At 37.4% G+C, this 11,850-nt stretch overlaps 3 protein-coding genes and 1 pseudogene across 4 annotated transcripts; 2 read left to right on the forward strand and 2 right to left on the reverse strand.

Moving 5' to 3' along the window:
* Positions 1-370: 370 nt before the first annotated feature.
* LOC106650394 (thioredoxin-related transmembrane protein 1-like) lies at positions 371-3,034 on the reverse strand. Its single transcript, XM_014368366.2, has 5 exons — positions 2,745-3,034; positions 2,202-2,363; positions 1,956-2,130; positions 1,686-1,787; positions 371-1,607 (listed from the first exon to the last, which is right to left on the reverse strand). Exons 1-5 carry the CDS (start codon positions 2,885-2,887, stop codon positions 1,374-1,376), a joined length of 816 nt encoding a protein of 271 aa, XP_014223852.1. The 5' UTR covers positions 2,888-3,034; the 3' UTR covers positions 371-1,373.
* Positions 3,035-3,926: 892 nt separating this feature from the next.
* LOC106650289 lies at positions 3,927-8,435 on the forward strand (annotated as a pseudogene).
* A 441-nt stretch (positions 8,436-8,876) lies between these two features.
* Positions 8,877-10,054, forward strand: LOC106650435 (THO complex subunit 7 homolog). The gene is made up of 3 exons (XM_014368423.2): positions 8,877-9,193; positions 9,312-9,736; positions 9,803-10,054. The coding sequence occupies exons 1-3, from the start codon at positions 9,184-9,186 to the stop codon at positions 9,971-9,973; spliced, it is 606 nt and encodes a 201-aa protein (XP_014223909.1). The 5' UTR covers positions 8,877-9,183; the 3' UTR covers positions 9,974-10,054.
* A 41-nt stretch (positions 10,055-10,095) lies between these two features.
* LOC106650439 (alpha-ketoglutarate-dependent dioxygenase alkB homolog 6) lies at positions 10,096-11,794 on the reverse strand. Of its 2 annotated transcripts, none has more exons than XM_014368427.2 (6): positions 11,484-11,794; positions 11,075-11,212; positions 10,821-10,997; positions 10,633-10,740; positions 10,446-10,547; positions 10,096-10,353 (listed from the first exon to the last, which is right to left on the reverse strand). In XM_014368427.2, exons 2-6 carry the CDS (start codon positions 11,120-11,122, stop codon positions 10,096-10,098), a joined length of 693 nt encoding a protein of 230 aa, XP_014223913.1. In that variant the 5' UTR covers positions 11,123-11,212; positions 11,484-11,794. The 2 variants fall into 2 exon arrangements, with proteins under 2 accessions (XP_014223913.1, XP_023318180.1); XM_023462412.1 differs by having other exon boundaries at positions 11,709-11,789.
* Positions 11,795-11,850: the final 56 nt, after the last annotated feature.

Raw genomic sequence — 11,850 nt, forward strand, 5'->3', positions numbered from 1 at the left:
TTATATATAGAGATAGTATATTAACACGCGGACGCGGCGATGAGCGACGACGGAGAGGGACAGAAACTCACCTCTATGTGATTGTTTTTCAAGTTTTCTCGAAAATCACGAGACCTACTCAGATCGAATCTTATCGGCGCGTATTCAAGTCGACAAAAATATACTCGGCGTCGATGTTACATTAACGGCAAGGCGTACGCAGACGCTCGCACGCGCGCACATGCAAAAACAGCTTTTGCAAAAAGAGAGATGATGCGCGAGTTGTACATGCGCGCTTTACCAGGCTCTGTACATATTTATTCCAACGACAATCCGAGAGCTGATACGAGGCTCGGAGAAGCCTCGTGCTTGTTAATAATAAAATTACATGTTTATTGTATTTAACTAATATACAAATTTATTTATACTCAATAAGTTACATCATGTCACGTGTCCTCATTCAAAGTCAATTTGATTTAGCTTGTTACATTATCGATCAATTCTTTTAATATTTGCTTGCTGATGTTATGGAATGATGCATGATATTCGGAATACCTGATTTCAAATAATATGATGATTTTGTAATATTAAGAAAATGAAAGAACAACCTAACAAGATACTGTAGCAACTAAAACTTGACTCATACATACAACAAAGTATCATTTCAAGTACAATAACACCATAGAATAAGTCAAACTTTTTCAGAATTTTCAATTTTCTTTTAAAATTGAAAACAGATCATCTTTGTGCGTTCAAGTAAAAGTTTTATTGGTGTAAGACTTTAACGGCGAAATAAATAGTCATAAAACACGTCCCACTATAAAAATGTTAGGACTTCTAAAAAAATATTATTAAAGCTGATAAAATTATTGCAGCGTAAATTATTTTACAAATTATTACATCGAAAATGTGTATTTTCGCGATAAACTTTTCAGTCTACTTTGAGTATTTAATGTTAATCGTAACTGTCTTAATTAACAATAAAAAATTACATCATTTTAGATTAAAAACGTTAAAATTAATTAAACTTCTTAAAATTCAAATTAGTTAAATAAATTTAAAATATCATAAAGTTGCTGATGAATTACATGAGTTAATTAAAAAAATGTAGTGCACTGTAGCACATTACTATTTATTGATCTTGGAATGTTTTGACTTAGTATACTTTCTTTTAGTTTAATTGCAAAGTTTTTTTTTAAAAAATCAATATGGTCTATAAATTCACACTGATTAGTCACAGATATACAAAACACACATTTTTATTCTCACAATCATTCAGATATTTTATGAAATTTTTTCACATAACTATGCAAAATAAAACAATTCTACACAGATCATAATATAATCAGATTTTATGAAAAATCTCTGATTCAAACATGTTTTATAAATTTGGATTAATCAGCTTTGCGTGATTTGCGCTTGCGTACGTTTGGTGTACTGTTTTGAGACTTACTATCTCCAGATTCACTGTTTTCTTCATCTACTAAATCGTCTTTAATTGCATTTGCAATTTCATCTTCATTAGAACCAGCAGCCGACATAAAACCACCTGAACCTTTTTGTTTTTTCTTTGTTTGTTCCATAAACTGTTTTGGTGGATAGATGCAATCAATGACACAGACTATGAACTAAATTAAAAAAAAAGTGAAAATTTCAGAATGTAATTGATAATTTAAATCATTTGAAATCTTTAAATTTAATTTTACCAGGCCAACGAAAGCACCAAGGAAGATTGTTCCAATAGCAAAGATAAGGTAACCTCCCCATGTTGGCAAGCCATACTCTTCCATCAGATGATTATGGACAACCTGAAAACGAGTTCTTAATTCCTATGTTTTTTCATTAAAACGGTGTAATGAGGATGAATAAAAAAAAAAAAATTATATGATGGACTTATTAAACTTATTTGACTTAATTAAAAAAAAACAAAAAACCATGATTAACTGAAATTAATGAGCATCAAAATGATAATTTACCCTTAAAACTTGAGACATTTTGAAAAATTGGCTAATGATTGACATTTGAATAGATGTGGGACTTTTCCAACTGGAAACAGGTTCAACTTTGGCCCATGTTTGCTTAGCGACAAATTCAACAAGCGAATCCTTATCTCTTGGGCTTTTGTATTGACGGAATACACCATCCTTAACACTGTATAAATATAAAAAAATATATTCCGTATTCAATAAATCTTTCTGATTTTAAACATAAAAACTATTTACTGATAAATAGTTGGTAGAGCAGTGACCATGAAGCGACCACTCAGTCCAGGTGAGTCTGTAACATCAATTTTACCCACATTGATGCCTAGTTCTTTCTTCTGAAAAGCCAAACCTTCCCAAATTTTTTCTAAGGCTTTACAAGCAGGACACCAAGGTGCATAGCTGAAATAAAATACTTAATTAATAGGGTTTAACATGACTTTTTAGTATATAGCATTATTGCTTCGCTATTTTATGCTTAATTATCTAAAACTCTACATCAATACCATATAAGTTCATTATAATTCAGCATATGATAAATTGTTTTCTAAATTTATTCATCATATTTAGTTTTGAAGTATAAATTGAAAATAAATGTTCATATAGATTATAATGACTGATACAATGTAACTATAAAATGTAAACAATCTCACATTCCTAACCCAACTTACGCCGACATACAGTACATTCATTGTCTCTAACAGACACCATCGTTTTTATATAGCAAGATTAATGCTTTTTGCGAAGAACTATTAGGGTTGATAAAAGGAAAAAAATGCTTACAATTCGACCATCCATTCACCCTCGAGCATGTTTTGCCAATTATCCTCGTCCAATTTGTCGACATGACTGACTTTTTTACTCAGAGAAAAGCTGAACACCATTAAAAACAGCAAGCAGAGAAAAATAGCACTGCTTCGCGCCATGGTAATTTGCTATTAATTAGATATTTTGCCTTTATATAAACAAAAAAGAAAAAATTTAGAAAAGCTCTACACACACTTGTACGAGCTATCAAAGACAAACACGCATCCAAAACTAGTGTTCGCAGAATCACACCTCTGCGGTCCGGTGTCTCGCGGTTGCCACGTTTATAACTCTTTACACGCGCTGCTTGCGAATACTTACGGTGTATTAGACGTGGAAATTTTCAAAATTACCGTGTTTAAATAGCGCCGCTCTTTGAAAAATGGTTTTTTTTTTATGTTAGAAAAATTTCTCTGAAAATTTTTCATAAGCCGATGAGGCGCTTCCAACTGATATTCAATGAAAAATTCAGGAGCGATGTTGAAAATGATTTAATAATTTTGTGAAAACATCGAGCTGCCTGGAATAATATAGTTGATTGGTTCTTCGAATGTGTTACGGGTTCTAAATAATCACAATAAAAAATAAATTATAAATTTATAAAAATAATGTTTTCCGAGTCTGTGCACATTGGTGACGGTCTTTAACAAATTTAAACGTTTTGACCACGTCAAAATTATGAAAGATGCATGCAGAATTTAAACGGCAAATGCCGATGTATTATTTTGTGTGTAAACAGTCCGTCCTCTTATAACTCCTTGCTATAATGCTTATTTTGCATTGTAAAATATTTTTGAGAAAAAAATCAAAATTACAATTGTTTTCGTGCAAACTGATTGAGATGAAAATAAAAATATTTCCAATACTTGAGAGACTTATCTGGAATTTCTAATAAAGGACTGTGCAAATAAATGTCAGGTGCAAAAAATTCAGTTATCAAATCCTCTGACGTAAAATTTTGTGAAATTTTTGATTGCAGTTTTAATAATAGTTTGGGATGCAATTAGTATTGAAGCGAAATTTATAAATAATTCAATTTTAAATTGCTTTTTTGATTCTGATCCGTTAAGAAGTTTGAAAGTAATCTCATTTTTCATTTAAATTCAATTGGTCCACCGTCCACTGTTCTACTTCTACGCATGGTCGCACCTATGTATATATGTACAGTACGTTAGAGCACCCAGACGCACGTGCACTGTGTTTATGAGCTCTTCTTATTAGTAGAATTCAGTTGTAGTGTAGTAAAAATCAGAATCAGATGTTGGAACTACGAAGCTGATGCAATACCGGTGCAAGTGATTGTATGTGTGAAATTCGGTAGCAACCGGCCCATTAAAAAGGTTAATTTTGTCTATACACGTTTTTTACTATTTCGGTCATGTCGGTCTTAATGATATTGATTAATTAGTGTTTATAAATGTTTATGTAATTTAATTTATCGTTTATATTTGAAGGTTTAGAAGACATTGTACCGGATACAAATCAATCGCAATCATGGGGAAAGAAATGTATCGGGAGACAGACAGGGTGAAAAAAATATCTCACATCACATTTGGCATTGACAGTCCGCATCGCATGAAACTTCAAAGTCACTTGCATGTGGTAGCTTCACAACTTTATGCTTCTGAAAATAATCGCACACCACTTCAGAATGGTTTACTGGATCCAAAATTGGGTGTTTGCATTTCTGGGAATGTATGTGAAACTTGTGGAAAGAAACTGAACGAATGCAGTGGTCACTTTGGCTACGTTGATTTAGAAATGCCAGTTTTCCATGCTGGTTACTTTAGATTAACCATAAATATTCTACAATCCATTTGTAAAAAATGTTCTTCTGTTTTGCTCAATCACCAAGATAAAATTAGACTGTTAGCCAAAATTACAGCGCCAAATACAACTTATTTAGAAAAAAAGAAATTACGTAAAGATATTTTACAAAAAGCTATGAAATGTTCAATATGTCCATATTGTGGTGATATTAATGGTACTGTTAAGAAAGGTGGTTTTCTAATGATTGTACATTTGAAATACAGAAATAAGAAAGAAACCAATCCTTTGGTACTGGAAAAAATTGCTGCGCTAAAGGATGTCATTGATGAAATGCCAGAATTTAAAGGTATGAACCCAAATTTAGAATTGGAAAACTTGTATCCAGATGCAGTTCTACAACTTTTTAAACGCATACCAGAAAAAGATATTCCTCTTCTTTTAATGAATAGTGAGACTAGCATGCCTGAAGATCTTATTCTCACAAGAATGCCAGTTCCTCCAGTTTGTATCAGACCCAGTGTAACTTCAGAAATGAGAGCAGGTACTAATGAAGATAGTTTGACCGTTGGACTTTCCAGTATTCTGCATCTCAATGATGTGATGAGAGGTAACAGAGTAAATGGAATTTCAGTGAGTAATTACAATCAAGTGTTTCAGGCTTTACAACTTACTTGTGGCTTATATTTAAACAGTGAATTACCACTGACTGGTGTTCCACTTTCTTTGCTTCCTAAAGGTAAAAGCAAAGGTTTGGTTCAGCGGCTAAAAGGGAAGCAAGGCCGTTTTAGAGGTAATCTATCAGGTAAACGTGTTGATTTCTCCAGCAGAACTGTCATTTCACCCGACCCAAACTTGAGAATCGAGCAGGTTGGCGTGCCTGTTGAAGTAGCTAAAATTTTGACTTATCCAGAAAAAGTCACAAAAATAAATATTGAATTTATGAGACAGTTGATTATCAATGGAGCAGATGTACATCCCGGTGCCAATTACGTCATTAAAAGGAAAAACAAACTCATGTTTATGTTGAAGCATGCAAGAAACCGTGATCAGGTAGCCAAAAATCTCGATTACGGCGACACGGTCGAAAGGCATCTTCTCGACGACGACGTGGTGCTGTTCAATCGTCAGCCGTCCCTTCACAAACTCAGTATAATGGCCCACAAAGCCAAGGTGCTGCGGGATCGCACGTTCCGCTTCAACGAGTGCGTCTGCACGCCCTACAACGCGGACTTCGACGGCGACGAGATGAATCTGCACTTGCCGCAGACCGAAGAGGCCCGCGCCGAGGCTCTGGTGCTGATGGGCAACAAGTCGAATCTCGTGACGCCCCGCAACGGCGAGCTGATGATCGCCGCGACACAAGATTTCATCACTGGATCCTATCTGCTGACGCGCAAAGACAATTTTTTCAACAAAGCTCAGGTCTGTCAAATAATCGGTCAAATCCTCGTTGGCCAGGATTCGAATACCGCAATAACGTTGCCACCACCGGCCATCATGAAGCCGATGGTCCTGTGGACTGGAAAGCAGATTTTCAGCCTGCTGATTCGACCGAACAACAAGTGCCCGATCAAGGCCAATTTGAAAACCAAAGGCAAAGCCTACACGAGTGGCGAAGAGCTCTGCGTGAACGACTCGTACGTCATCATACGCAATTCAGAATTGCTCGCCGGCTCCATGGACAAATCGACTCTCGGCTCCGGCTCCAAGCAGAATATCTTTTACATCCTGCTGCGCGACTGGGGCGAGGACGCGTCGACGTCCGTTATGTGGAGAATGGCCAGGGTGGCCAGTTACTACCTCATGAATCGTGGCTTCTCCATCGGCATCGAGGACGTGACGCCGGGCCAGGGTCTGCTCGACGCCAAGAGAAAGTTGCTGGAAAGTGGCTACGCCAAGTGCAACGAGTACATCAAACGCATGGAAGATGGCAAATTGGCCTGTCAGCCCGGCTGCAACGAGGAGGAGACCCTCGAGGCCATGATACTCAAGGAGCTGTCAGTAATTCGTGATCACGCCGGTAAGATCTGCCTCAAAGAGCTGCACCCGAGCAACAGTCCGCTTACTATGGCTCTGTCCGGGTCGAAGGGTAGTTTCATCAACATCTCGCAGATGATAGCCTGCGTGGGCCAGCAGGCCATCAGCGGTCACCGCGTACCCAACGGTTTCGAGGATCGAGCTCTGCCTCACTTCCGCAAGTTCAACAAGGAGCCAGCTGCCAAGGGCTTCGTCGAGAACTCCTTTTACTCGGGCCTGACGCCGACCGAGTTCTTCTTCCACACGATGGGCGGTCGCGAGGGTCTCGTCGACACGGCCGTCAAGACGGCCGAGACCGGCTACATGCAGCGACGTCTCGTCAAGAGCTTGGAGGATCTGGTGCTTCATTACGACATGACCGTGCGCAACGCCGTCGGCGATCTCGTCCAACACAAGTACGGAAACGACGAATTGGACCCCACTTACATGGAAGGTAAAGACTGCCCGGTGGATTACAAGCGCGTCCTCGAGGACGTGAGGGCGAGAAACCTCTGCCCCGACGAGGAACCGCTCGACGGCCCGAGGATAACCAAGGCGACAGAGGAGTTGCTCGAAACCGACGAGTTCAGCTGCTTGAGCAAAGATTTTAGCGACGAAATTAAGCAATTTTTAAAGGCCACTGCAATCAGAGTCTCGAAGATGCGACACAATTTGAAGGGAGACGCGCCTGTGTATCGACACATCGAGCGCTTGACCGTGTCTCAGCTGGTCGAGTTCGTACAAACTTGCAAGGACAAGTACATGAAGGCCAAAATCGAACCTGGCACTGCCGTGGGCGCCTTGGCAGCCCAAAGTATTGGTGAGCCGGGCACGCAGATGACCCTGAAAACCTTCCATTTCGCCGGAGTCGCTTCGATGAACATCACTCAGGGTGTACCGCGTATCAAGGAAATCATCAACGGCAGCGCTAAAATTAGTACACCTATTATTACAACTGCGCTGGATAACGATACGGATCCGGAGTTCGCTCGTAGAGTCAAGGGTCGCATAGAAAGAACAACTCTCGGCGAAATAACCAAGTGCATTCTAGATGACGTCGATCCCAAAGGTGTCCGTCTTGTTTTAAAAATTGCCAGCGAGCGCATAAGACTTCTGAAACTCGAAATCAACATCTACACTATCGCTCATGCGATCTGCACTTCCAAGTTGAAAATCAATGAACAAGCCGTCGAAGTCAATGAAAGAGCCTGGAAGCTCACCATTTATCCCAGCAGGATGAAGTCAAAAGTAAGCCTCAGTACTCTGATGGCCAATCTAAAGGAGAACCTGCCCAACATCGCGGTAAAGGGCATAGCCTCGGTAACGAGGGCAGTCATACACCACGACGACTCGACGGGCAAAACGAAATACAAGCTGTTCGTGGAGGGCTACAACATGCGCGAGGTCATGGCTACGCGAGGCGTCAAAGGCGCCAGCTGCACGTCCAACAATACCATCGAGGTTTGGCAGACTCTGGGCATCGAGGCCGCTCGCACAACCATCATGAAGGAGATCAAGTGCGTCATGGAGAATCACGGAATGAGCATCGATCGTCGTCACTTGACCCTCGTCGCCGATCTCATGACGAGGGACGGTACCGTACTGGGTGTCAACCGACAGGGCTTGTCGAAACAGAAGGTGTCCGTTCTCAATTTGGCATCTTTTGAAAATACCACCGATCATCTGTATGATGGAGCCTATTACGGACAAAGAGACGCCATTACAGGTGTGTCTGAGTCCATCATCATGGGAATTCCGGCTCCCATTGGTACTGGTTGTTTCCAACTTTTACAAAAAGTCGATAAGGATCCAGTGCAGCTCAGACCACTGCTCTTCGAATCCAGTGCTAACCAGTCAAATAACACTAGCAAAAAAATTTAGTTGCATCTGTTGTTGCATTGTTTAATTTTATTGTTTTATTCTTTTTACATATTTAATAAGAATTTTATAGGAAAAAATGTAAATAATATTTTATACTGTATTTATAAGATAATTAGCAAATTTGTTTTATGTGAACACGCACAGTGTGCTTGTAATACCATAGCTAATTTAATATATTATATATTTATAATAATAAATTTTTTATGTGTTTCAAAAATTGAAAAACTAGCATTTTCATTCACTCCTTTTTATCTGAAACTCCTCTCAATTGATCATATACATACATTCTTCAAGTACTGAAATGTGGGCAATTTTTAATGAAATAATAATATTTGTTCATGTTATTTGTATCCAAACATTACTTTAATTTCAAATATTTTAGATTTATTTATCCTAGCCCTGTCATTTTTGTTCGATATTCGGTTCATTCAGATTTCAGATCCTTGCCGCGCTGCTCCGAAACTCGACGTCCGACCGCTGACGACTACAACTAGTGCTGCACGCGACAGCGCATTGTAGGCTCGCCTGTACACAGCCGACTTCGACTGCCAAATTATAGCAAATACAATGAAATAGATTCGAGGTTAAAACAAACGCGAAACATCCAGTGTTAAAGTATCCCAAGCGGACGCCACATGTGTGTACAATCAATGTAAACTGTCAGTTAAAACAATCATTGTCGAATTTGATACTTGATTAAATTTTGTGCCATTAACGAGACTTCATTTTGAATTATTATACCATTAGTATGTCAGACGGTGAGTTGAAATTGTTAAAAATACTGTTACGCCGACCATTGTTGACACTCGAAAAATTTACTGTTTTCTGGTCGAAGTTGCACCAGTTGAAATCAATTAATTTTTCGACTTTTTGCAGAGGAAGTTATTAGACGTCGATTATTGATCGATGGAGATGGTATTGGAGATGATCGTCGAATTAATGCTTTGCTCAAATCTTTCATTAAATGGGTCAATAATCCAGAGGTAGATCATAATTTACACGAAAGAATGTTACCTCAATTATCACAATGTGAATATGCTCAGAAAAAGTCTCGGATAGCTGCTCAAATGAGCCAGGATGAATTGAAGAATTACGAGGAATTAGCTGACGAAATTGAGTTAGAAATTAAAGAAGCTAAACTCAACATTGAAAAAACTAAAGCAGAGTTGCAAGAAGCAAAACGAGTGAGAAAGAATAGAATAGAATATGATGTTTTAGCTAAAGTGATAATGGAGCAGCCAGATAGGAAAGAAACAGATCTCAAGCTTGCAAATTTACAAAAGGAATTAAGTGTTTTGAAAGTATGTAGATTTTAGTATTCACTAAAAATCAAAAGTTATAAATTATATAACTCCAATATTTTTTAGGAAAAATCATATCATCTGGAGCAAAAACTTGAAATGAGAAGAAAGCAATTTCATGTTCTTATATCTTCTATACACTCTTTACAAGGAATGTTGGACGAATCAGATGAAGAAATTATGGATGTAAGCTTAGAAGACGTGAATATGTCTCCAAAATCCGATCCAAAGGCTTAATTTAAACACATTTGTATATAAATGCGCAAATCAGTTTTTAGAAAATAAGATATTTTTTACAATCTATAGAAATATATTAAGACTATTTTTCAATGACGAAAAAAAATTGCTTTTTCAATGTATTATTTTCCAAGTTTTATTTTAAATTTAGAAGTTTTAGGAACATGTCTTATAGTTAATGAATATCTTGTTGAACGTGGTATTAATTCTTCCTCACTAAATGACTTTGCACACAATGGTAAGTTCCTCACCACTTTCTGATTTATCTTATCGTTATTTGATTCCTCAATTGAATGTAAATAATTATGGTACAAGTCTTTTTGCAATACCAATAAGCTTCTTGGTTCTAGTAATAGACTAAACTCTTTCTCTGGTAACTCCTGAAATGCAAATGAAAATAAGTATTAAAGAGAATTTCAATCAAGGCTACTATTTATTGAACTAATATTTGGTGTAAGCGTATGATATTTACAATATTATTTGTATCATGTCTTTTATAAAACGTTAACTGAGTATGTGATCCACAACTGATAGTTGTCACAATTGGATGAAACATAGGACCATCAGAATGAGGCTACAGAAAAATCACAAATTTAGATTAGACAAATTTCGATAGAAATTTAGATTTTTTTCAAAGAAAATGCTTCTAAAAAATTTACCATGATGCCTTGGCCAGGCAAATATTCATTTATCAATACATGATTGGGTCTTTTGCTGTCATCAAAAATATGCAACTCTGCAATCTTGTCAATTTGCTTTTTCAGCCACTACAACCAATAATACAACATAATATAAATGAAATTCTCAAAAAATTTTTTTTCTAAAGTTGTACATAAAAAAGATATACTTGAGGAATTTCCTCTGCTATCATTCCTTTGGGATGAGGAATACCACCCCAATTTTGAAGCCTCCTATGGCTCAATTGTGTCCATTTTGGCTGTGGTGCACTTTGTATTTTTTGAATTATATCATTTTCTTCTTCTTCAGTTATAAAATTTGGAATGTAGTAAGCCTGTGGTGGTATCTTTAAAAAATCAATATAGATAAAATTAATCCCGAATTAATGTTTTGTAAGAATGTTTTTAATGAATCTCAAATTACTCCAGGCACTGAATTCGCAGCAAGTATCTTGTTTATTTCGGTATCCATTTTCAGCGAGAAATTTTGTTTATGTCTGCTCACGATGAGAGCAGCCGAAATCGGCCACCTTATGATTTTTTTCGTGTGCCGCTAAATCACCTATGATAAAAAATTACAGTGAAGTTCAAAGCAACTCGTTTGATTATTATTGATAAATTTATTGGTGCGAAGTACGAATAAAAAATTGTAACATTCAAATGTTGTAATTTTTACAGGTCAATTTATCACACTTGAATTCGTAGTAAATAACGTACTTGTCAATCATCATTCACAAAACGTGTCAAGTGCGTACCTTACATTTTTTTCGCAATAATACAATTCAAGTGTTGATGAAAAAAAATACCGATAAGAAAAAAATTGATTGCCTTACGTATACATGAATTTGAAACACCTGCGCAGGTATAAGTATGCCCACAGTAAAACAATAACAAAAAAAAAACAAAAAATTAGATCGGAGCAAGTCGCTATCTCTGACAGTTCACCATGATAAAACTCCCAAAGTAGATTACGATGTTTACAATATATTTTTCAAAGTCAACTGTGGAGGAATCGAACGTCGTCGCAGTCATCGAACCTGTACCGAAAATGAACGAACCTCATGCGCGTCCGCAAAATCGCATGCCGTCATCGTCGTGTGTAGCACGAAACAACACAACACAGATCTTTATATTGCATATAATACATCTGATAGTCGAGACGCGCAGCAGCAGCAGCAGCGGTGGGGCCAGTAGGCGGGT

Source organism: Trichogramma pretiosum, unplaced genomic scaffold, assembly GCF_000599845.2.
Source record: "Trichogramma pretiosum strain Unisexual culture from Peru unplaced genomic scaffold, Tpre_2.0 scaffold3, whole genome shotgun sequence".
Lineage (NCBI taxonomy): Eukaryota > Metazoa > Arthropoda > Insecta > Hymenoptera > Trichogrammatidae > Trichogramma > Trichogramma pretiosum.